Raw genomic sequence first — 26,421 nt, 5'->3', positions numbered from 1 at the left:
ACTTATAAATATATCTTAAATGTTTTCCTACAAGAAAAATGCTATCTTTGCTAATATTGTGATTTGTTTTTCTAGGTGAGGAAGTTCAAGATCAAAGATATGCACAACGCTTTTCCTCAAAAGAGCTGCTCTTGTAACTTTACCATTCAGTCCAAGTCATTAACCTATTTCTTTACATGTAATTTTCCATGTAACTTACCTATATGGCCAGATCGGGAAAAAATGCAGAAGTAAGACTATGTGCTACCCATCAATTTTAAAATCCTCCTAAGAATGACAATTCTATGATTTGAATGGGCTTCTCTTCAGTGACATTACTATCATGTATTTTTTTAAAAAAACAGACTACGAAATGCCTGAGTCAAATCTCATTATTTAATAGTGATGAGTACAACGGAAGCTGTCAAAATGTCTCCTGCATGATTGTGTGCTTGGGCAGATCCTGGGACCAAAGGGGCAGCATTACCTGGGATCAGAGGTAATGAGCTTTCAGCCCTTGTGGGAACTAGGGAGGGAGTTTTTCTGCTCTTCGTAATCTGCAAATGCAGAAGCGATACGTTCCGCCTGGAAAGGGAGAGGTCTGGGGTCCTCATCCATGGGGAAGGCATTTGGAAGGCTCCCAAGATCGAGTCCTCGACCCTTAAAATAGGCCTGGAGGCTTCTGAAAAACTAAAGACAGAGAAAACGCTCAGTGCCTTATAGACTGAACACCCTAACGCCCAGAGTCCCGTGTTTGTTTCCCGCCTTCCTCCTCCCTGAACTGACTTGAGCATTAGCCAGAGAAGCGAGAAGTTGACAATCTAGAGAGGCTTGAAGCTTCTGACCGCTTTCTGGCATTTCAGCCCTCACAGGGCAATTCAGCATTCTTGGTAGCAACCAAGGGAAGGCATAAATCCATGAAGCCACACTTCTGGCAGAGATTTATAGTGAACCTTCTCCAACCAGCAAGGTCAGAGATGAAACTGAACCCCACTTTCTCCGCCTGAGGAGACCCCAGTTACTGCCCTGCATTACTGTGTCTGTTTTCAGATACCCTTCAGCAAAGGTATGGCTAGAAGCTGTGCTAGCAGCTTGAAACTACATTTGAAATAGTCATATCAACACTCTTGTCGAGTTGGGCATCCTTTTAAAAGAGTATTCTTCTGATCTTCTGAATTCTGTTTTCTAGATACCTGTATGCTTGAAACTGATAACCGCCCAGGATCCACGTCCAGTTTCTGCAAACAAGCTTTGCAAATGCCGTCGTGAGGCAAATCGTTCTACCATATATGTCTTCCATGCCGTGTATGCCTTACAAAAAGTGATTCTCTCTTGCTCTCCGTCTCCCCCTCCCCCTTTTCCTGCTGTTCCGGGGACCAAACCCAGGTTCCTCGTGCATGCTAGGCAAACTTCCCAACCCTAAGCTAGGACGCAATCCCCTTTTTATATTGTACTCACGTTAGAAACCAATGCTCTGATCCTGGGGTATAGATAAGATCACTGACAAATGCGATACGCTGTGTATGTATAAACCGACTTCTAATATAAACTTGTTTCTGCATATGGAAACAAATGTAAATCAGCTGGAGAACCATTAGGGTGCCAGCTACTAGGGGGAGCAACATCTAGTCCTGTCCTGATGAGAATCTTCTCAAGCCTTGGCTATTTGCCATATAATTCTCAGGAGGTGCTGGCTGCATCCCTCAGTCCTTGCTCCCAGGCGTGTTCTTACCAGTTCTCTGTTTCTGGGGTTGCTCAGCGGCTTCCACATGTCTTCCTTTCTCAGCACGGCTCCGTGTGCATGGCTGCTCAGTACCAGGGCAGCCCAGAGCAGCAGGAGGGGTGCTTTAGACATGGTGCTGTGTGAAACGGCGGGACTATGGTCATGAAGACAGTCAGAGGGAAGAGAAAGAAACACAAGGATCCAGGCAGATAAAGGAGAAGAAAGAGCATATTGGCTCGCCTAAGTTTTATAACCATTTTGGGGGGGTCGGCTGCAAATGAGACTCTTGAAATCCAGTGGACTAGCTTAAAACACTTCACAGTGATGGAAACACTGTGATGTGCTGAGCAAAGCGATGGGACTGTCCCTAGAAAGCCTGGGTATGCAATCTGCATAATATACATACACATACATACATATATAAAGAGTGTGTATATAGATATAGAGAGAGAGTTTAATATCCAAAACAGTACAAGATTTAAAATTAAAAAATAAGTCTAAAAATCTTGTCTTAAGTCTGCAGGGTTTTTTTTTGTTTTCTTTTTTTATGAACATGAAATGGCAGAGAAATAGAAAGTACTTTGGCTGCGGACGGATAAACCTCTGTGGTAGAGTGATGGTTTAGCATTCACAAAGCCCTGGGTTCAATCCCTGGTACTACAAAAAGGGAGAGAGAAAGACAGATACAGAGAAAGGGCGAGAGAAAATGAGGAAGACGAGGAGAATTAGGAGGAGGAGGAGGAGGAGGAGAAGAAGAAGGAAGAAGAATTGAAAATAGCAACCAGAAAGAATACTTAAAGTGCCTTCAACTGAGAAATGTTCCCAGCAAACATATCTCAGACAGACAGAGATAAGTTGAGACTGTTTTCTGTCTCAAGGTGGGGCATAGAAGCTGAGCACAGACAGAGGCAATAAAGCTTACCACGTTGCTGGAGAGGGCTTCGCCTGACCCTGCCTATGATCTGTCAGCAGTTCCTGGGCTCTTATAGCCAGGGGACAGGCTGGAAGAGGGAGTCACTGACGTGAGCAGAGGCAGTTCAGAAATAATGATTCCGCTTTCATCCATGGCACAAAGACCCTTGAGAAGCAAATCGCTCGGCATCTTCAGGGGTGACCTATTTATCTTTTAAGTGCCTCAGCTGCCTCGTGAACCACTAGCCGTATTACACGAATTTTATAAAACACACGAGCCACCTCCACAAAGCAAAGGCTCTCGCTTTTCTCTTGTTCAGGCCGGGGACGGCGATGACTACCTCACCGAATAAGATGTACTTTGAGAGACATCAGTTTTCAGATTAACAGCATTTTTTTTTTAATCAAGAAACTCTATTGCAAATGACAAAATTGCTCTTTTTGACCTCCACATGGTATCTTCTTCTTAGAAATAGTGGCATGGTTTGCTATAATAGCCCATTCAAGATGAAGCCACCAGATAGCATATCCTTCATAGGAAGATGAAAAATGACTGTACCTACCACACGCCCTTGTCAAATAAGAGCCATCTGGAGGAAATGGTACGGCAGAGAAATTGGACTCGACAGCTGTTGAATTTGCTGGGGCTCTAAGGATTCTGAACAGAACTCAGGACAAACTCATTGTTCAGAAGTCCAGTGACGGGAGTTGTAAATTACAGTAATTGCCGGGGTTTGTTGAGCTGGTGCATGCCTATCATCTCAGGACTTGGCACGTAGGAATAGGATGTTCAGCCATTTAAGGACAGACCAGGCTACATCTTTATTTGAGACCAGCCTTGAGTACATGAGATGCTGTCTCAAACACACACACAAAAAAACCTGAAATTGTTTCAGCTTTGCGGCCTTGACTATGAGCAAATTTTTGACATTCTTTTGTTCACTTTTTGTTCAATCAGAAGATGTCTTTTTCTCTCCCCCCCCTTCCTCTCTCTCTCTCCTTCCCTCCCTCTCTTTCTTCTGAGAGGTTAGCCTCGAATAGGCAATCTTTCTGCTTCAGTCTCGTGGGCCCAGTAACTACACTGTGAACCACCACTCCTGGCTCGTGTTACTGAGCCTTTACCATGTGTGAGGCTCAGTATTTTAATAAAATGCTGATTGGCCAGTAGCCAGGCAGGAAGTGTAGATGGGGCGACCAGGCAGGGGGTAGAGGCGGGGCAACAAGAACAGGGGAATTCTGGGAAGAGGAAAGATTCAGTCTGCAGTCCTCACCCAGACACAGAGCAAGCAAGATGTGGCTAACACAGACAAGAATTATGGATTAATATAAGTTATAAGAGTTAATAAGAAGCCTGAGCTACCAGGCCAGCCAGTTTATGATTAATACAGACCTCTGTGTGTTTATTTGGGACTAAACGGCTGTGGGACCTGGTGGGACAGAAACCTCTGTCAACTATGCCCAGTATAGCTTGGTTCTCAAAACCCAAGTGGGGCAACAGGGAGTGAAGAAAGGGATGGGCAGGCACAAAGACACACTTCCAGGAAGGCTGGGATCAGGCAGGCTGTGCTTGCTCTCCTGGGGGGCACTGACTGCACCTCATTGTTTATTTTGGCTGCCTGAATTGAGGAGGCATAAGACGGTACAGCTGAGTGGGGGGGGGGGGGGCTTATGACTACAGCCTAACAAGGAAGTGGGTTAAAGTAATTTCTATAGTTCTCTAGAAGGGCGCAGTTTCAGTCCTCAGCCGTCCCGGAGGAGAAGCTGTGGGTTGGTAGTTACTACAGACACGGCCAACACTCACATGTGAGCCAGAGGAATGTTTTGCCAGTCCTCGGAGTCTCGAAGGCTTTCCAACTTCCATGGGTTTGACACATTGGGGTCCTAGGTACGGCTAAAACACACACCCACTCACAATCTCCTCCACTCCTTACACACTCACTTAGGACTTCCTCCATTCACCACAGAAACAAATCGCTTTTGAGCCGCCAGCCTACTGTCCCATAGGCTCCTGACCAGCTCATAATGCAAAACGCATCCAGTCACTTCGAGGAAAGGAGATAAGGGCACAGACTTTCAAAAGATTCCATGCTGATGGCCTTGAAAACGTGAGAGACGAAGGCACGAGTCACAGAAGGCTGGCAACCGAGAGAAGCCGTAAGCAAAGAAGCCAACCATTTCCCAGAGCCTCCAACTGCCGCCCACACCTCCACTTGTTCTCCCTGACACAGATCACCGACTTCCTCCTCTACAAAGGAGGGAGTATATTTCTGTCGTTTTAAGTCTCTTGGATTTTATTAATGCTTCACAACGACAGGCAAAGAAGACTGGGAATGGGGAGATGGCAGGAATCACAGGCAGGGAGATCTAGGACTCCCCATGGAGCCGAGCTCTTTCTATTACTCAGCATATGGTTGAGGAGGGCTTTTTTTGTTTTGTTTTGTTTTGTTTTTTGAGACAGGGTTTTCTCTGTAGCTTTGGAGCCTGTCCTGGAACTAGCTCTTGTAGACCAGCTTGGCCTTGAACTCACAGAGACCCACCTGCCTCTGCCTCCCCAGTGCTGGGATTAAAGGCGTGCGCCACCACTGCCAGGTGAGAAGGGCTTTGATTGAAAAGTCTGTCATGAGCCTGAGCTGTGGTGTGGCATGGGCAAACCTGTACTTTTTAAAGTTTTTTTTTTTTTTAAATACAAAACAGATGATATCAGGCTATTAAATTACATGAGCCCTCATTCATGAATCATAATTTTGTAATGGGCCATATATTTTAACCCATTAGTAGAGCTATTTAAGTATTTGGGGACAGATAGCATTTTAAAATAGAACCTCAAATTTCCAAGTATATATTTTAAAAGATGAAAAGAGTCATTTCAGAGAAGAAAAAAAACATGAGGACAAGTTCAGACAGGTATTTCTTTGGGTAGAGTGGGGAATAATTGCGCAAATGGGTCTCTTTGTGGTGCTCATGGATTGTGAGTGCTGAGACATAACCAGCAAGCCTTTGTCCTAAGGGAAAGAGTCAACCAAATCCCAAACCAGCCCTTCCCAAGTGCTGATGAGTCCACAGCATCCTGAGTGTGCAAACCAAAGAGCACAAGGGGCTGACGTGTACTCCTCTTTCAAAAATCCAGTCTGCCTCTGAGAAAGTTCAAAGAAATCTCTCTCACAGAGACGATGTCACCTGAATCTTACAATAATATGTAAGATTATTATGTAATAGATGTCCTTTATTATTATGTAATATTTACATAATAATACATAATTATTATTATGTAATAGATGTCCTTAGGGACATTCTATATTTCTGCTAATAGTGGCTGCTATCTGTTTTTAAATTTTCACATCTGTTTAATCTAGAGGAAACTTCTGATTTGTTATTAAGATTCTGAAATATTCAAGATACATTCTCTCTCTCTCTCTCTCTCTATATATATATATATATGTTGGGGGTTGAGACAGGCTATATCTGTGTAGCTTTGAAGCCTGTCCTGAAACTGGCTATGTAGACCAGGCTGGCCTCAAACTCTCAGAGATTCACCTGTCTCTGCCTCCTGAGTGTTGGGGTTAAAGGTGTGTGCCACCACTACCTGGCCATTATTTAAGATATTTTAACTGACACAGAAATCATCCCTGCTTTTGTAAGAAGCACTCTGGGATGCTTCAGTATGGTCCACAGTGTTCAATGACTTGCCTAAAGGTGAGACGGTCCTTCAGGGTTCCTGCTTCATGAAAGAGTCTGCCAGACACTTTCTGCAGGACACAGAAGAAAATGACTGACAAACTGCCAATAGAGGCAAAACAGTCGTTCAAATTTCCTGCTTCATGGAAACATCTGCTGGATATGGGCCTATAGGCTGAAGATGGGTGCCCCAATGTTACAAAAGAACTTTGGGTGACTGTCCAATGTCTCTGTCAATTCTAGAGTTTTGGAAGTTGCTTACAATGCACTTCCTGTTTACTTAAGTGATATTATATCCTTCTGGAGTCTTTAATGGAGTTGGAGAATAGATAGTTATAGTTTTCCTCAGTTATGATAAAAGGTAAAGTAGATATAAATATTGTAACTGTAAGTCTTGCTTGATACCTGTTTGGTTATATGTAATCTTGCTATGTTAAAGTTAAAATCTTCCTTTTTATTTCGACAGAAAAGGGGAGGTGATGTGGGATTCCCTTCTGTACATTGTAAATATGTTTTATTGTCATTGGTTGATGAAGAAGCTTCTTTCAGCCAATGGCCAGGCTGGAAAAGATACACAGAGACAGTAGGCAGAGTCAAAGAGAGGCCATGTAACTGCTGCAGGAGACAGACATGTCAGAACCTTGCTGGTAAACCACAAGCCTCATGGTAAAATAATAGAAATGGGTTAAGATATAAGAGCTAGCTAGCAATAACTTGATTGGCCAAGTAGTGTTTTAATTAATACAGTTTCTGTGTGGTTATTTTGGGTCTGGGTGGGACAAACAAGCGGCCTCCATCTACAGGGAAGGGACACAGTCACAAAAGCAGACCTGTGAGTCCTGGACAGTGGCACCCTCTGGCTCCCTTGTCCTTCCCCCAGTCAGGCTGAGGCAGGAGAGGAAGTAAGGCTGGGTGGTGGCTTCAGGCACTGTGACGTCATATGTGGGGTGCTGGGTAATGTGAGGACTGAGGTGAGCCCTGTCCCTCACATGCCGTCCCTGGGAAACCTACCTAAACAGCATCGGATTCCTTTTCTACCTACCTTATTCCTTTTCTAAGTGACAGCCTCCCCGCTGCCATCAACCAGGACTTCTCTGTGGACTCCACACGGCCTCCACCTACTGCTCCTTCAGCCCGAGGAGTTAGCATGGTCAGAGGCTCCAGCAAGTGATGCCAAGTCTGAGCTGGCAGCAGACACGGGCAGATCCCATGACATGACACTATCATTTGCGTTGGAAACACTCTTCTCTCTTGAATTAGACAGTCAGTTATCTCACGCTCCACAGAACATTAGGACCTGCTCTCGCCACGTTTTCCCTTTGTTCCCATTAACCTCTCCCTCCCCTCTCTATTTCCTCTCCTCTCTCTCTCCTCTCTCCTCTCTCTCTCTCTCTCTCTCTCTCTCTCTCTCTCTCTCTCTCTCTCACACACACACACACACACACACACACACACGAGATAGAACACAGTATTGAGGGGAAGTGCAAAGCAAACAAAGTAGTTCATATGCATGGGTGAGGGTCTTCGCTGGGGGCAATCTATTTATGGAAGCTGTGCGATGAGGTAGAAGGTTTGAGAACTACATTTGTCCCAACTGAAAACTGAGCTGCCAGGCAGCACCCATCTCTGGAGTCGTCACAGAACAGAGCAGCGGACAATAGAGGGCTGGAAGAGAAAAACCTTCTACCTAGAGCATCCTTTGTGCCAGATGCATTACAGCAAGATTAAATGCTCATCCCGGGATGGGAGCAGATATTTCTAGCTGGAGTCTTTAGGTGAGGACAGACTTGAGCTAAATGAACTACGCTGACTCAGTCCTTTATTGCGTGAACAAGTCTGTCTGGCCTGGTGAGTCATCTACCAAGAAGAAGACACTAAAGCCAGGCTTGGATGTTATCTCTAAAACAGAGAGAGCAGAAAGAGATCTCTGGGTAGAACATTGGAAACACTTTTTCCAGTGAAAAGGAAATAATGGGTGTGGCCAGAAAGGATCTCAGCAGAGAATGTGAAATCAACTTATTAGACGCCACCAGCCTGAAGTCGAGGGTGTTTTTCTTGGGTAATCAAAGGTAGCATTGTCTGGGCTCCGCTACATGCAAATTGCTTAATTTCTCTGTGCCCACTTCCTTTCTTGCAAGGTCCCCCACCAACACTTTTAGCTTCCTTCCTTTCTTTTTTAAAATCGAACAAGAAGTTGAATGTATCTGGCAGGAATTCTAGCACAAAAGAAACTCAAATGGCTATGCAAGAAATCTGAAGAGACGCCACAGTAATTGAGGAGGTTTTGCTAAAATAGCTTCCCTTCCACCTTTTAGCTTTCTTGTGATTTCCTTCCTCTTCCTGCAAACCGAGGCACTGATGGAGGAGGCCAGCTGGTGGTACTTGGTACCAAAGCGCTCTCCTACTCCATTACAGTCTCATGAAAATTAATTTACTTTTCTCTTTTCCCTCCTCCTCCAGTATCTGCTTTCCCGCCCCCGCCCCTGCAAGAGCGTCTCCCTGGGTAGCCTGGTGGCCTTAAACTCTGGATATTACTCTCAGCTTCTAGGATTTCAGATGCGGCATTTCGGGGTCACCCCGACCCACTGAATTAACTTCTCTTTGAAACGTTAACTTAAAGCTGTGCCGCGCAGCAGCAAGACGGAAGAAGCTCTATTCCCTCTCTTGTATGTAGGACCTCGGGGAGTCTAGAAAATAAGCTAGCTACTGCCGGCCGCGCCCAAAGAGATTTGAGCCATGTTTGTGAGCTCTCCACATCCCAGAAATCAGGCCAGGTTCCAGGTCAAACGTCACACACACCGGCTTTCGTGGAGGCTTGACGAGCTTCAGTATCACAAGAACTTGCTAAGGCAGCCGGCCATTCTCGTTTCTGCCTCCCTTACCCAGCAGATCACAAATGAGGTCCCGACAGTGCTGGCCTACTCAGAGAGGATGCCAAAACATCTGGTCCTCAGACGTCCCCAACAGGAATGCAGGGTGCAGAGAGGCAGCATCTCGGAGGCTGGTCGAAAGTGGGGACCCTGACCAACTTTCCATACGGCTCGGCTTCTGGCACAGAGGAAACCAGCGCCTGTAGCTCAGTGTCACACAGCTCTTTTAATGGACTTCACCAGAACAGTGGTGACATTTGACAAGAGATCCCAGTGCCGTCGACTCACGCTCTGGGAGACTGTAACGTAGGATCACCACTTCCTCGGGATGTGGAGGCAGGAGCATGCGTTTATACATAGCTGGACATTTATGCCTGTAAGCACTCCTTGGTATCACAGTTGGCTTAGCAGTACAAGGGTGGACTCCGGGAGGAGAGCGAGTTCTGCCATGTAAAGAGGCTCGCAGGGGACTCCTGTAGCTGGTCTATGCGTTTATTCACTTTCAGAATTTAAGCATGCAATGAAGGCGACATTGTAGTATATGTGGGATAGTGAAAGCATTCACGGACCACATTACTAAATACACTATACTTTGTTTGAATTGACTATTGTAGATTGGAGGCACCTTCAAAATACTGCATCCACGAAGCTGCAAGTTTAAAACGATAGTAATAACCTACACGAAGCCCAGAATATTCACATCTACTCCTGTCAGCTGGACTAGAATGAAAGCAGTAAGAGATTATCTCCTCTCTCGCCGCTGAAAAGAATTAAGATTTGAAAACTGAATTGATATTACTACAGTCCTAAAGTTTTGCATACACGCAGGCATACCTACACCAGGATGCAAACCAGAAGGTAATGGCCGGTATCTTCTTCAACTGTTCTGCACATTATTTTTATTTTATCACGCATTTATTTTTGAAAAGTATCTTGCCAGGCATGGTGGGTCACACCTTTAACCACTTAACAAGGCAGAAGAAGGCAAATCTCTGTGATTTCTAGGCCAGCCTGGTCTACAGAGTGAGTCCCAGGACAGTCAGGGCTACACAGTAAGACCTTTCTCTCTCTCTCTCTCTCTCTCTCTCTCTCTCGCGTGTGTTTGCATGTAAGGATCTCGTCACCGTGTATATATGTGGATAACCTGAGGGACTTGCTTTTCTCCTTGTACCACGTGGGTTCTGGGGGATTGATCTCAGGTTGTCAGGCCTGGCGGCTAGTCCCTCTCTCTACCCACTGAGCCACCCCACTGGCTCTCTACCTCATATTTGGAGACCTGGGTGTCTCACTGAACTTGGATCTCACTGATTTAGTAGGCTGGCTGGCCAACAGGCTCCGTGGACCCCATCTCTGTCTCCTACCTGCCAGCACTGGGGTTTCAGACATGCATTGCAATGCCTAACATCTTAGGTGCTGTGTGTGTGTGCCTTTGTTTAAATTCCAGTCTTCACACTTGTGCTGTGTGTGTGTGCCTTTGTTTAAATTCCAGTCTTCACACTTGTGCTGTGTGTGTGTGCCTTTGTAAATTCCAGTCTTCACACTTGTGCTGTGTGTGCCTTTGTAAATTCCAGTCTTCACACTTGTGCTGTGTGTGTGCCTTTGTTTAAATTCCAGTCTTCACACTTGTGCTGTGTGTGTGCCTTTGTTTAAATTCCAGTCTTCACACTTGTGCTGTGTGTGTGTGCCTTTGTAAATTCCAGTCTTCACACTTGTGCTGTGTGTGTGTGCCTTTGTAAATTCCAGTCTTCACACTTGTGCTGTGTGTGTGTGCCTTTGTAAATTCCAGTCTTCACACTTGTGCTGTGTGTGTGTGCCTTTGTAAATTCCAGTCTTCACACTTGTGCTGTGTGTGTGCCTTTGTAAATTCCAGTCTTCACACTTGTGCTGTGTGTGTGCCTTTGTTTAAATTCCAGTCTTCACACTTGTGCTGTGTGTGTGCCTTTGTTTAAATTCCAGTCTTCACACTTGTGCTGTGTGTGTGCCTTTGTAAATTCCAGTCTTCACACTTGTGCTGTGTGTGTGCCTTTGTAAATTCCAGTCTTCACACTTGTGCTGTGTGTGTGCCTTTGTAAATTCCAGTCTTCACACTTGTGCTGTGTGTGTGCCTTTGTAAATTCCAGTCTTCACACTTGTGCTGTGTGTGTGCCTTTGTTTAAATTCCAGTCTTCACACTTGTGCTGTGTGTGTGTGCCTTTGTAAATTCCAGTCTTCACACTTGTGCTGTGTGTGTGCCTTTGTAAATTCCAGTCTTCACACTTGTGCTGTGTGTGTGCCTTTGTTTAAATTCCAGTCTTCACACTTGTGCTGTGTGTGTGCCTTTGTAAATTCCAGTCTTCACACTTGTGCTGTGTGTGTGCCTTTGTAAATTCCAGTCTTCACACTTGTGCTGTGTGTGTGCCTTTGTTTAAATTCCAGTCTTCACACTTGTGCTGTGTGTGTGCCTTTGTAAATTCCAGTCTTCACACTTGTGCTGTGTGTGTGCCTTTGTTTAAATTCCAGTCTTCACACTTGTGCTGTGTGTGTGCCTTTGTAAATTCCAGTCTTCACACTTGTGCTGTGTGTGTGCCTTTGTAAATTCCAGTCTTCACACTTGTGCTGTGTGTGTGCCTTTGTAAATTCCAGTCTTCACACTTGTGCTGTGTGTGTGTGCCTTTGTTTAAATTCCAGTCTTCACACTTGTGCTGTGTGTGTGTGCCTTTGTAAATTCCAGTCTTCACACTTGTGCTGTGTGTGTGTGTGCCTTTGTTTAAATTCCAGTCTTCACACTTGTGCTGTGTGTGTGTGCCTTTGTAAATTCCAGTCTTCACACTTGTGTCAGGCACCTCACCCACTGAATAATCTCAACATTCTGGCTCTCACGCTTAAAACCAGACCTTTTCTGGTCTGTGTAATAATACACACAACACTTGTATAGACAGATATTTGATGATGTTGGTTAATAATACAAGAAATATGCCTGTCCCTACCCCTGTCCCCAAGAAATATCCCATCTCATTTGACTCTTTCCATCCAATTCTATAACAGTGTTTGAGTTTATGGTAAATTCTCAAATTATCTAGTGCCATTTGGCAACTTGGAATTCTAAATCTCTGGTTGCTTCTAGATGCCCTTGGAAGTTAATTTTATTGTCTAAACTTAAGAATTACTTCTGGGTAAATTGCTAACTAGAACCCTGGGCTTCTGGTAACTTTTTAACTAGAACCATGGGCTTCTACTCTCAAAAGCCAACTGCGTAACTATAGAGTGACCTATAAATCTGTGTAATGTCTAAATCCTCCTCATTCTTCTTACACTGAGAAACTGAGCACCAAGGATTATATCCAGTTAGCAATGGCAAGGGGGAATGTATTGTCTCTGGGAGAAACACGTACGATTCCTGATTCCTGAAAACAGACCGTGACCTATGAAGTGGCCATAGAAACGTATGTGAAAATCTACAAGATATCAAGTTGCAAAACGTCAGCTTTTCCTGCTCCTGGGACTTGGCTGTGCCGAGCTCCTGTGTCTAACAGGTATTCTGTTTACGAAGGTCCCAGACTTGCAAAGAAGCCTGTTTAAAGCTTCTTCCGTGAACAACATTACAGACCATGCAAAGCAGTAAGAAATCTTTGTACCAAATGTGCTTGTTCACCAAATTTATTTTGGGATGTTCAGAACACCAGAATACGACAAATTAAAAACAAAGCACCCCAGATTGCTATACGTTAATACCTGAGCGGAGACAGAAGGCAAATGCTCACCTAATAAAACTACATCGTAACGTGGGAACAGAGGTTAAAAACATTTACAACACTCTACAAAGCACAGAAGCAGCACTTTCCCCCAAACCACAACTGGTTCAACGTAACATACAGTGTTAATTATACCATACCAGAAACACACAGAAAAGAACACGCATGTACGTTCGGTGCACTACACGCTGCACGACGCACTGGGGAGGAGCATGCATGTTCGGACGGGAAGATCTGCACGACGGTCATCATTTTCAGTACACACTTTTGGACAGGCTCCTTGCACTAAGCGTTGTTACTACACACTAGAGTTTACAGATCAGCACAAAATCGGCGTGCAAATAAATGCTAACTCTACCGAGTCTCCATCAGCAGCCATGAGTCATCTGCGCTCTAACTGTAAGGGTAAAAAACTGATGTCAGCTGAGAGACCCTTGATTGCACACACCCTTGTCTAAACAGCCTCGTTGTCGGTCTTACCAGGCTTTAAGGAAAGACACACTGTCATTTCTACAAGTTTTTAAGAGACTCTTATTTAAATAAAAACTTGAACATAGTAAAGGAATAGTGAAGGTGAAACAGGACAAGAGAAATACACTGAGTTTATGTCCAAAAGTCACATGGAAAAGCAAACAGTACACGGGGATCCGGACGCCTTTGGGAAAGAAGATTATATGATAAATCGAGTAATTTGGACTTTAATGAAAATCATACTCCTTATTTCAAATGAACACAATATAAACGCTAGACTTTACATTAATTAAATACAGAGGAGCTAATTCTCCCGTGACATCATAAAATAATTAGGCAGGAAAAAGAAAATGAGAGGGAAATGGTAATGTTTTTTAAAAAAACAACATTGATCTGAGTTCAGCCACGGCAAAATCATTACTGGGTTGATACCCCTTCCTTGAGAAAATAAAAAAAGTCTCAATCTGCCACAACACGGGGCACAAGTCTTAGAAGGAACTCACATATTTGATGATTACCAATAAGACAAAAATACACTTCAATGATTAATTTATATATATTCACTAAGTTTAGAAACAGGAGGGCCGTGATTATCCCTTAAAACATTCCCTCCAGAAACTGCAACCAAACCTAATTTCCCAGCTATATTAAGACTAAATCTTTTTTTTTTTTTTTAAATCGAACAACAAAAAGCAGCTCTGGAAATTAAAGGAGGTCTCAAGAATAACGGCTGTGCGGTATGGGGCCAATTTATACTGAAGACTTATAATTTCAGCCGCTTGAAAGAAAAGGATTTGAGATGAATTTGAGAAGGCCGCCCACAGTGAAATATCGAGATACAAAACCGCAGGGCGTTGCTTCGTCATTTTTTAAGGCACAGTCTGTTTTATCCAAAATAAGTTCAAGGTCACAGTGATGATATATATTCAGTTTTGGTCTGGTTTATCTTGGGCACGTTGCTACATTTACAGTTAGTCCTAGGTTGAAGAAACCGCAGTATGGCTTCACAAAGATACACCTCAGTTCCCATTTTGAAAAAATATACGTAACACAACTTCCTAGTTTATACACAATAAAAATGAAGATCTCTCTCCCAACCACACATCGGGATTTACATGAGAATTCTGACAAACACCTGCTTCTCCACACACAGAGCCTGCTTATTTATGTTAAGGACAGGCGTCTCCTATCTAGGTTAAGGCTATGGCACACAGAGGACAAGCCCCTTCCAGGGGACACACGCACCCTGTAGCCAACTCTCATAAACCACCTTTCTATCCACAGTCCCCAACAATATCTGGCTTTCCACAGTACTTGGTACAAAGGTGTACCTGCTCAAAGGTTTGCTTGGATGGACTACGTTAGGGTCTAGTGGACAACCACTTGGGACTGAACGGAAACAAACAGAAAACAAAAGAGAGCCCGCAGGGCAAGCATTCAGGTATATAATTCAGGTATATAAAGGGGAGGCCTAGACCAAAAAAAAAAAAAGACTGTACAAAATTCACTTTTCGCAGCACAAAGTAAGACCACAGCCAGATGACTTCGGATGACTCTTTCAATTGACTGCTGAAAGACAGACAACACAGCGAATTCAGTTTCCACTCAACAATATCAGGAAAGCAGACAGAAGCAAGCACGCCGTTCTAAAGCTCTAACAGCTTCAAGGAAAAACACAGTGTGGCGTACGTTTTCACGGTGTACACATTTATTGTAGGTCTAGATGAAAAATACTGGAAAAGATGACTTGTTTTAACCCCAACATCCTAAGAAAAGTTCCTTGGCACAGATATCCGGAGGTATTTTACAGTTCGTTTAGCTTTGGTGGCAAAGTAAGTTCTGCTAACCACGGGGGTACTCACAGATTCCAATGCAGATTATGCTGAAAAGAATTCAAATGTATCTTTATTTTCCTAATAAAAGGATGTAAATAGTCCAAAATGAAACAGAACAAATCATGTGAAATACAAACACATAGACCATTAGGCTCTGGAGCTGTCAGTAGGGATACACAGATCTAGAAACTTTTGCCATAGTAACATTGCTACCTCACGAACACTAAAAATCCAAAGAGCATTTGAAAGAGTACGTGCAGTTCACAAAACAGCTCCCTGTAGGTTTCCGAGACGAAGAGTATAGATAACTGTACACTAAACGGATCAAACAGCAACAGATAAAGAGTTTCTCACTGGCGTTCAAACTGGCCATGTACAAGAGGATTATAGATTACTTCTGACACAAGAAAATACAATTTTACACAAAGTCGTCAGAAATGGACTGGTTTCCTAGGGCTTCAGGTGGGTTTGGGCAGCGTACCATGCCAAACACGTAAAGAAAATGGTTCTTGGTTTATAATGACTGGTCACAGATGGTTTGACCAAGCTGTGGCTCAGACTCTGGCAGCTTTGAATCACACCATGACCCAGCCGCGGTTACGTCCCTCGTGCTAACAGAGTAACAGGCCTGTTTCCACCGTCTCCGGAGTCTATTCCGTCCTCAAATGTTACTGCCACGTACAATTCTGTTTTTCTTTATTCACAATGTGTTGTAAAATGAAGATGTTTATGCATTTATAGTACATCTTTGAACTGCTCTGACTCCCATTTCCCACAGTCCTATGAAAAGTTGGGAACGTGAGGACCCGGGGGTTTTCTTATTTCCCCACGCCTCAGCAAGCCTCATGTTGAAAGAGTAGAGAGTCACGGAATCATAAATGCTTCTTGTTCAAAAGGATTGGCGATGATAAAATTCCAGCTCTCAACCTTACGGCTAGAGTGAGTCCTATATTTTCTTGATCTGCTTTCCTAGGAGGAACTAATGTCGCAAACACAGAAGCTTCCGTTGCTCCCTTTATTCCTGCCAAATGTCATTCTCCCCAAATGGATTGTGACCCTCGATAAACTTCACAAACTCTGTTCTACGACATCCAAACTCACAAACTGTCCACACAGATGAAAACCAACTAGCTACCCAAAGCCTCAGCCTACTGTTGGAATTTTCCCAAACGATTTTTTTTTAAGACCATTTCCTAAATGTCGAAGGGCAACATCCTAAAATCCTGCATCAACCTGAAAACCACAAGGCCGTGCATTAATTCAGACCTGATGTCTGGGGAGAGAAATACAGGCCATCTGATTATCCCACGATTCTGAAGCCAGCAGCTCTAGCTTACCTCACGGTACCTCTTAAATGTTTTGTGTTTTCATGTGTGTACATGTTTGTGTATGTGCAGAGAGAGGTGCAGGGTGGGGCACAGGGGACGACACAGGTCAATGCTGGGAGCCTTCCTCAATGACTCTCCGCCCTAATTTTTGAGGCAGGGTCTTTTTGCTAGTTTCAGTAGGCTGGCTGCAAGCAGCAAGGATCCGCCACTCAGACCTGGGATTCTAGACACACACTGGTCAGCCAGTTCCTCCTGCGGGTTCTGGGAACTTGCTCTTGGGTCCTCGTTTTCCAACAGCAGGCACTTCAGTGTCTGAGCCATCTCTCCAGGCCTATGGCCCACCTTCCTTCTGCAGCCTGCAAGAGCTCCTGAAAACCAAGTTCTACGTCCCTTGATTTCCCTCCGCCATCTTCCACCAGAGGTGCTAAGGAACATGGTGAAATGGACACATCACGCTGTGAGAACTCTAAAGTTTTCTTTAAAGTACAGAGACTTCACAGTAGATAAGACAGTCTGTCTTGTACAAATTTGTGAGCATTGTGGAAATATGTCATGTCGATACACACGACAATGTAATAGCAACTGTGCAGCAGGCCGACCTCCTGGAGTTATTTCTTTTTCCTCACTGTAGAATATTTTATAGTTCACTCAAGAAAAGTTATCCCTTTGCTGGGCATTGGCGGCACATGCCTTTAATCCCAGTCCTCAGGAGGCAGAGGCAGGTGGGTCTCTGAGAATTCAAGGCTAGCCTCCGCTACAGCACTAGTTCTAGGACAGCCAAGGCTACCAAAGAAACCTTGTCTCGAGAAGACAGCAACAACTAAACTATCCTTTATAGACAGCTAAAATTATGTAGCTATAACATAAAAAGAATTAAAAAGACTAGTCAATACATGATTGATACATATTAGGCAGCCTCAAGGATTAGTGTTAACCCAGCATAAACAGTTTCTTTAGAATCACAGTTCTGAAAGTTTTCAATACATGGTAACCAAGAAAGGAATAGAATGTATTTAATTTTGGCATGAAATGAATCCAGACTAGCTGTGGATACTTCAAAGGTAGAGAACAGAATTAGGATACACAGGCCCTGGACTCAGTCCCTGGTGTGCTCATGTATATACACACAGAGAACTGCAATAATAATTTCTATCAGATTTATCAGGTCCCAGAGCTGGAGGGACAGCTGGGAGAAGAGAACTTCTGTTCTGGAGGATGTGAATTTGGTTCCTAGCATCTCTGTCCAGCAATTCACAACCACCTCTATTTCCAGCTCTAGGGAATACACTGCCCTCTTCTGGCTACAGTGAGCAACTGCACACACAGCTGTGTATATACACACATACACACACACACATACACATCTTTTTAAAAATACCAGGTCTAAATTATAATAGCACTAACTCTACGAGGGTGTTTCAGAAATACTGAGCACTCAATGTTCTTAATAGTCTAATGTATACCCAATCTATTTACTAGCAAAAAATCCAGTTGTTTAATAAGCACAACACTTACTAAAAAAACTCAATTTCCTAAAAACGAAACCACAACAGGGAACTCAAAATTTGGTGTATTGATCTCTAACTTAACTGCAAATTCAAGTGACATTGGTATTGGGACTATGGTAATAAAACACATGCAAACATGACAGGTAAAAGCAAGAGATGCTGAGATAAAGGAAATCCCTTTTCTTAAGGGATAGCAGTCTTCATGATCAGATAGTCTACCTAGCTACCTGTGTCTAAGTACTTGAAGAATATTCTGTCAGATCATGTCCTTGTGTGTTCATGTGTGAGTGTGTATCTTTTAGAAGACTCTGTCAGATCATGTCCTTGTATGTTCATGTGTGTATGTGTATCTGGAAGAAGACTCTGTCAGAGCATGTCCTTGTGTGTTCATGTGTGTATGTGTATCTGGAAGAATACTCTGTCAGAGCGTGTCCTTGTGTGTTCATGTGTGAGTGTGTATCTGGAAGAATACTCTGTCAGAGCATGTCCTTGTGTGTTCATGAGTGTGTATCTTTTAGAAGACTCTGTCAGAGCATGTCCTTGTGTGTTCCTGTGTGATCGTGTAGAATGACAAAGGGCCAAAGACCCAGACCACGATTCTCTGAAATATTTTGCTGGCATAAATAAGACTTGGGGGCTTGGGAATAAATACTTTCAGACAAAAAACATTCTAGCAAGAATTAGTGTGCCCTGATAACAAACCTACCACTTGTGAGTAAGAACTCAAACTCGCCGGATAACCATGGAGATGCTAGATCTCACAAATAATAAAGGCTGTAAAAAGGTCTCGAATACCAGATTTCTGTAAAGATTTTGTAGATGCATGTCCAAATTCAGAAAGTCAAAGTACTCAGCTACCATTAAGTTGAGACGTCTGTAATATCACCGACAGTGTGAACGAACACGGATATAGAGGCTGCCCAGACCCGGCAAGATTGAAGCAGGTATGTCTGTGTGTGTGTGCGTGCGTGTGTGTGTGTCCCCATGTGTCCGCGTGTGTGTGTGTGTTCGTGTCTGTGTGTGTGCGCGTGTGTGTGCCCGTGTGTGTGTGTGTGTGTGTGTGTGGTATACCGTGAGAACACTGTGTGATCTGATGAGCTCTCTCTCAGATACGGAATGAACAGTACGGCGTAGTTTATTCTGTTTGATACATTTCTGCAACAAGAGACTGAGACGTCGGCCACATCTACTATAACTGCTTTCCTTTCGGAGTCTTAGTGAGAATATGAATACCTAACAAGCATGATGCCAGGCAAGACAGCAACGGTCACATAAACTAACGAACCCCTGTGGTAATACCATCACCCTCTGACTAATTCTGAAACAGGAAAGACTCAAGGAGGAACTCCCAGGGGAAAATGAGGCCCGTTGCCAAAGTGACTGGCGTGGGAGGAGCCTTCTGGCTGGCAGTGGCAGCTGAGAGGTTGGGGTACCGGGTGTGGTACCCGGTGCAACAGCGGATAAAACGAGACGGGTTTCTGAAGTGCCATCCTGGGACTAAGAAGTGCACGCGCTCACAAGTCCACCCGTGACCTCACCCACACGCGAGGGCTTCATTGGAGAGGCTTTGGGCATTTATAGAACACACATCGAGGTGAAGGGCTCCGTGAATCCCGACCTCCTCAGAGTTTCTCCTAACAGAAGGCGGAGAGCAACTCTGTTCTTCCAGCTCCCTGCCTTTCTGTTTTTCTGTTTTTCATTCTTAGGAATGAACGACAACTGGAAATGAAATAAAATGTTACCCTCACTGGCCAAACCGTAGTCCCGGGGAGTGAACCCTGCCAGGATTCCACTGTTAACTGAGCAATGGCAGGGCGGAAGCCGGCTCAGACAGGGCTCACTCTCTCAGTACCATGGCGCAATGGCTGCCTACTGTTTCCCTATCAAGGGCAATACTCTACTTGTGTTGACAATCTCTCCTTCCCAGGAGACGAGAGATGATGCAAATCCCAAGTTATTTCAACTCTGGAATGTAGTTATTTTAATACCTTATAATTACCAGAGGCACCTTTGGCAACCGTCGGCACTGACGTAAGCAGGGGCAGAAACTGAATATGCCAATGTGGTACTCACCAGAAAAGTCTTTTGGTAATAGACCTACCGGTAGATCTCTTTCTGGCTTTTAATATTCACCAAGAATGCACAGCAAGATTCGTATTTAAAGGCTCAAGAAAAGTCACTGCTTTGAATCTGAAGTCTAATAGCTAACAAAAAAGTCTCTCTTTGGAGGCCCTTTTTCATAAATGTAAGAAGAAAGATCGAACTTTGCTCCCCATGGTTGCCAAAAACTGACCAAAGCCTCCTTCACGACTGTCTCACTTCTGTGAAACAGCTGTGACTTTTAACCTTTTAAGACCTATTCTGAATATGTCAGTTCTAGCAAACATAAAACCCACTTTTCAAATAAAGTCTGATGAAGCCAGCAGAAGTTCCACAGGAGACTACAAACAACACCGCATCTACTAAGTCTCTAGAAGGTTCCCGGCATGGCTAGTTGGTATGTACACGAGTGCCCCTTGCTCATTCCTCAGGCACGACGAGAACACAGACGCTACGTCACGAAATGAAACCATGCTTCGACGACTTTCCTCACGCGTTACAAAACTAATTTCCTATTTCCAATACTGTAAAAATAGACGCATCTTCTCTGAAGGACCTCGCTGTGCCGGCTGGTGGGGCTGTGCTCACGGTATCACCGGTCCTTGGGGCATAAAGCGCTTGTATCGTCCTCTCAGCCCGGTCTTACAGGAAGTTGCACAACGCGTGGTACAGAAGTGGGACAACCACGAAATTCGGGACCCTGTACAAGTGGGAGGAGCCGAAAGCGATGATGCCCACGGCCAGGGGGAGCGGAAACTGTGAAGTCGTCTTCAGTAACTTACTGGGAAGAGACAGAGAAACACACAGTTAGACAAGCTACATTCGAGTCTAACAGAAATACGTTCCTCTCTTATACAGCCCTGGAAACTCAGTTGTGATTTTTGTTTACATTATTTAATTCTGTTTACTTATTTCTGGTTTTCTGATTATCCTCTTTTCCTTAGGTTTTTGTTTGTTTGTTTGTTTGATGGGTTCTGACTGCTTAGACTCAGCTGGCCTGGAACTTGCTCTGTAAGCCATGCTGGCCTCAGCTCAGACTCACAGAAACCTGCCTGTCCCTGCCTCCCAAGTGCTGGGATTTAAGTTGTGCGCCGCCTGTGCCATCTGAGTTTTGGTTTTCTGAGATAAGGCTTTGTGACATATGCTATAACCCAAGCTGGCTTTGAACCCATGATCCTCCCAGCCTTTTGAATGCAGGGACAGCAGGAGCATGCCAAACCATCTGGCTTCTAGGTGATTTTAAATGATGTGATTGCTTTTAATGAATTGAAAGAAAACTGTCTATAATTTTATAAAGCTCCACAAAAACCATATTTTAAACAGATAAAGGAAACACACTTCTATCCAGAGAACGGCTATATCCTTACTCGTTCCTTAACAGAAAAATACCAGTTGGTATTTCGTCCCACAATTCCACCCTAAAAACACAGCCTAACAAAATAATGTTCTGGAAGACACAGCTACAAAATGCTTAATTTAATCCTATTTTCAGCTGCAAAATTAAATGAAAAAAAGAGAGAAACAAAACAAAAAATAGCACAACACACTATGCATCTTTTTCCTGAGAAAGGAACTATATAAACCAAAACATTAACTATTTAAAAGAGAAACTAGTTCCAGGGGAAACCCCTTGGATTTTACACCAAAAATGGAGAAACTGAGGCTAGAGGTAAATCTATCGACACAACCAAGTCAAGATTTGCTCTTACTTATCAGTGTATTGGAGACATGGGCCTATGTAGCCCAGGCTGGCTGAGGATGGCCCTGGCTGCAGAGCCTCCTGTTTTCCCTCCCACGCGTTCAGACCCAGGCATGCAACAGCACTTCTGCTCCCATGTTGGGATTTAAATCCTCAGGGGCCTGATCCCAGAAAGCTGCAAGCGCCTCCCAGAGCAAAGGCTCCAAGAAGGCCAAGAGTTGTTATGAGCACCTCAAACACATCCACATAAAAGGCCCAAGCGCACAAAGCCCTCGCCCGTTACCCAGATGACTCAAATGGTCATCATTCAGTCACAGGTCCATCTAAGTATATGACTGCTATACTTTTGGGAAGTCAAATCTTAGATATTGTACCACTTAAGAGTTAAGTTTTATTTTTATTTATTTATTTATTTACTTATTATGTATACAATATTCTGTCTGCATGTATGCCTGCAGGCCAGAAGAGGGCACCAGACCTCTTTACAGATGGTTGTGAGCCACCATGTGGTTGCTGGGAATTGAACTCAGGACCTTTGGAAGAGCAGGCAACCGCTGAGCCATCTCTCCAGCCCCAAGAGTTAAGCTTTTTTTTTTTTTTTTTAAGAGTTAAGCTTTAAAAGAAAATAACTGACCCATTTCCTAACAAAACTCCTACAATTAAGAAAACAAGCAGAATATATTTGCATATGAACTACACTTGCATATAAACCACTATCACCCATGGCTTTACTTTTAGAGAGTCGAATTAAATACAAACAAAAAGCATACTTTGAGAAATAAAATGATAAAGGCCAGCAGTAGATGAAGACATAACGTAAACCACTGTACCTTGACTTTATGGACACTGTGTGAGTGTTTCCAAGAATCGCTACAGCCGGAGTAAGGAGAAACACCAGGGGTTTGCATGGGTCGGGATTAAGTTTAAAATGATACCTAGAATAAGAAAAAGACAGATCAATAAGGCAGGACTGTTAGCTATAAAGGATCAGAATCAAATTAATTAATTTTCAAAAAGTTCAGAGACAATATAGTCACATACCCTTCCCTCAAATTCCAGATTTAACTACTTCAAATATCAAACTTACTTAACCGACGCCAACAGCATATTTTACTCACCAGCTGAGAAATGTCTATTCTTGGCAGCCCACAGAACTTTCTCCAAAACAGATCACATGCTAGGACTTAAAACAAGTCTTCATTTTAAGACACTAAAATATTTTGTTCCTTACCAAATCATAATAGAACAAGACTAGAAATCAACAACAAAAGAAACCACAGAAATCATACAAGCATGTGGAACTTAAACAATACGATTCCGTATGATCAGTCGGATTGATTTCTTTAATCAAGGGAAATTAAAAAGCATAAAATCACACGAAAATGAAAACATCGCTTATCGGAAGTTTTGGAATAATGCAAAGGCAGTTCAAACAGGAATGTTATAGCTATAAAGGCCTACATTTAAAAAACAGACCTCAAACAACCTAGTGGTGCACACAGAGGTCTTTGCAAAAGGGAACAAATTAAACTCTAAATTAGAAGACGGAAGTAAGCATTAGGAATAATGAGCTAGAGACTCAAGGGGCAATAAAGGGGAGAGAGGAAATAAAGAGCAGGTTCTCTGCAGTGGTAAACAATACTGACAAAGCCTGAGCCAAACTAACACAGAAAAGTCTAGGAGTAAACGGGTTCTATCAGCACTTTAAAACACACACATCCGCTTTCGTCATCAATCCATAAAAGAGAACGAACACTGTCAGTCTACAAAACAGTATTGATCGGATCTCGAGGATCCAACAAAAAGGAAACTAGAGACCCATCTCTCTCGGAAGAAGCAACACAAAAATTCTCGATAAAATACTTGTAGGCTGAACCCAACAGCACAGTTAGAAGATGCAATCAGGCCAGCTTCATCCCAGGGGTGCAAAGATGCAGAGACACAAATAAAACGACCTGACTTAATGCATGGATAAAATCAAGGACAAACCATGCGATCATCTCTTTAGATGGGGAAAAAGGCCTTTGAGAAAATTCAGAGTCCGTTCATGAAAAAAGCCCCAAGGATCCAAGAGTAGAAAGATAACAGGTCAGCAAAGTAAAGGACAGACATGACCAACCGAGAGTGAACTTTACACCGAGGGGAGAAAAGCTGCCAGGGCTTCTTCTGAAACCAGGACAATGGCAGGATGTCTACTCTGCTGTTCTTACTCAACATAATGCTCAAAGTTTCAGTCAGACCAATAAGGCAAGAAGATGAAATAAAAGGGATAAAAATAAGAGTCAAGCTATCCCTATTAGTAGAAAATATGATCTTATACTTCAAAGTCCCTCAAAATTCCAGCAGGAAACTCTTAGATATGATAAACACTTTCAGCAAAGTAACAGACATGAAGACCAACGTCTGTTTCTATGTCTGTAGTGAACACGCTGAGTGTGATGTCATAGACACAAGACCAACTCTGTTTCTTTGTCAGTAGTGAACACGCTGAGTGTGACGTCAGAAAAAGAGAACCATGTACAAACAGCCTTTAAAAAGTCAACAAAATACCTAGGAATTAACCAAGGAGGCTAAAGATCTCCACAATGAAACCTATAAACCACCAAAGACAGAAACCGAGGGAACCCGAGAGACTGAAACACCTCCTATAGATCAGCAGGAAAAATACTGTAAAAATGGCTCCTTATGCAAAGCAGCCTACGGACTCAAGCTGATCTGGGAAAACTCCAATGGATGCCACAGAGCCTTCTGTGCTTTCATACCTGTTTCTTAAGTTTCACACACTAGAGAAAACAAATTCCTTTTTCTGAGTCTAGTTTACTTCACTCAATAGGATACTCTCCATTTCCATCCATTTTCCTGCAAACAACACAGTTTCGGTCTTTCTGGCTGAAGAGTACCCCATTGTAATCCATCGCACTTCCAGACAAATTTTACCACTGCTTCATTTAGCCTCCTTGATTAGGTTTATTCCTAGGTATTCTACTGAGCTTTTTTCTTTTTTAAAAAAGGCTATTTGTACACAGTCCTGTTGGAAAGAGGAGGGGACCAATGGAAAAGAGAAGCTGGGACAAGAGCAGGTGACCTCCACCGAGTAAGAGGCATGTCTGAAAATGTCACAACCAAACTCATTATCTTGTATACCACACATAATAAAAACAGTTTCTAAGTTAAAAGACAAACAACAAAAAAAAAACTTTTGTTGGTAAAAAAAAAAAATGCATATCGCTTCCTTCGGCTGAATTTTAGAGACCATTTATAATCAGGAATTCGGAAAGGCTCTACGGAGAGAGCGCTAGTGTCTAACCACACTAGCGATACGTCCATCAATCACGCACCTAAGGTTCTTCAGCCAATAGATGAGCGACGGCAGGCTGAGCAGCACCACCCAGGCCAGCAGGTTAATCACGGTGCTGTGCATGCGCAGACTGTCCTCAACATCCTGAGCAGACAGGCGGAGACTCTGCACCGACGAGTCTTTGTAGTGGTTGGACTTTTTCTCACTTCTTCTCGAGTGCTTGGGATTCTAGGAAGCAATCACATGAGAACGTCAAGCTAGGAATAAACAAAACATAAGTTCAAGATATCGCTTAGAATCAATGATAGTCCACTGCTTGACTACATCATCTCTTATTACCAACCATAAATAAAATACTGAAGTTAGTCTGTGAAGTACTTTAAAATTGTCATCGTCACTACAGTTTATTCTTTTTGGGTTTATTTGAGACGGGATCTTGCTATGTTACCCTGGCTGGTCTCAAACTCAGAGGCTCAAGCTTTCCCCTTGCTTCAGCTTCCGGGTGCATATGTAACCATGCTCAGCTAACGTTTCTGACTTTTCTTTCTACTGCTAGTAATAACTCAAAATGTACTTTTTAACAGCAAAGTGCTGAAGGTGAAGGGAGCCCAGGAGCAAGTTAAACAGGACAGTTCAAGTCTACTTTACTATTCCTTGACTTTACTTAAAGTTACTTACATTCACAATTCTTTTTAAACACTGTAAAATCCTAACCCCTGCCCTCACGACTTCAAAACACAATAAAATCCCAGACATCTATTTTCTCACGGACTTTTATATCAGTGTGCAGTGCTTAGGAGACAGAGCTCACCACTGGCTGGCTGTTTCTAAACGTCGTTAGGCAGGCTTGCAGATGGACGACCTTGGGAAGAGAAGATGACTTTAACTTCACATGTATTTGGAACAAAACAATAGATTTTTTTCAGACTAAGAAGCATTATAATATGAAATTTTCAAAAATATAAAAATTGAGCTGGAGAGATGGCTCAGTGGTTAAGAGCACTGACTGCTCTTGCATAGGACCTGGGTTTCGTTCCAAGGCCCCACAGGGCTTGAGCCCCCAGGACTCCACATACAGGGGTTCTGATGCACTCTTCTGGCCTTGATGAGCACTGAACACACAGGGCAAACAAAACACTCATATGCATAAAATAAAAATAAGCAATAATGAAAACATCAACAAATATAAGCAACCAGGCCCCATTTAAGCCTTTGAAAACATTAGTCTAAGAAAGATAACTCATAACAGATGCTAACTTAAGGATTTAAGAACACAAAATAGAAACAATACA

General features: G+C 43.3%; 2 protein-coding genes across 2 annotated transcripts in view; both read right to left on the bottom strand.

Moving 5' to 3' along the window:
• Positions 1-489: 489 nt before the first annotated feature.
• On the bottom strand, positions 490-1,834 carry C26H2orf66 (chromosome 26 C2orf66 homolog). Its single transcript, XM_057758346.1, has 2 exons — positions 1,712-1,834; positions 490-669 (listed from the first exon to the last, which is right to left on the bottom strand). The coding sequence occupies exons 1-2, from the start codon at positions 1,832-1,834 to the stop codon at positions 490-492; spliced, it is 303 nt and encodes a 100-aa protein (XP_057614329.1).
• A 10,974-nt stretch (positions 1,835-12,808) lies between these two features.
• Pgap1 (post-GPI attachment to proteins inositol deacylase 1) overlaps positions 12,809-26,421 on the bottom strand; it is a 65,353-nt gene continuing 51,740 nt past the window's right edge. Inside the window, exons 24-27 of the mRNA XM_057758448.1 lie at positions 25,941-25,991; positions 25,170-25,357; positions 22,662-22,766; positions 12,809-20,913 (exon numbers count right to left, since the gene is read on the bottom strand). Of these exons, the coding sequence (XP_057614431.1) occupies positions 20,775-20,913; positions 22,662-22,766; positions 25,170-25,357; positions 25,941-25,991 (483 nt within the window). The 3' untranslated portion in view covers positions 12,809-20,774. The remainder of the gene's footprint in view (positions 20,914-22,661; positions 22,767-25,169; positions 25,358-25,940; positions 25,992-26,421) is intronic.

Source organism: Chionomys nivalis, chromosome 26, assembly GCF_950005125.1.
Source record: "Chionomys nivalis chromosome 26, mChiNiv1.1, whole genome shotgun sequence".
Lineage (NCBI taxonomy): Eukaryota > Metazoa > Chordata > Mammalia > Rodentia > Cricetidae > Chionomys > Chionomys nivalis.
This window is presented reverse-complemented; position numbering and strand designations above follow the sequence as displayed.

What these genes read in the sequence shown, in the direction of transcription:
- C26H2orf66 (XM_057758346.1), bottom strand. Translation starts at nt 1,834, where the DNA reads ATGTCTAAAGCACCCCTCCTGCTGCTCTGGGCTGCCCTGGTACTGAGC. An exon ending in ACCCCAGAAACAGAGAACTG is followed by an intron (nt 670 to 1,711) that starts GTAAGAACACGC and finishes CTCTGTCTTTAG; the next exon opens with TTTTTCAGAAGCCTCCAGGC.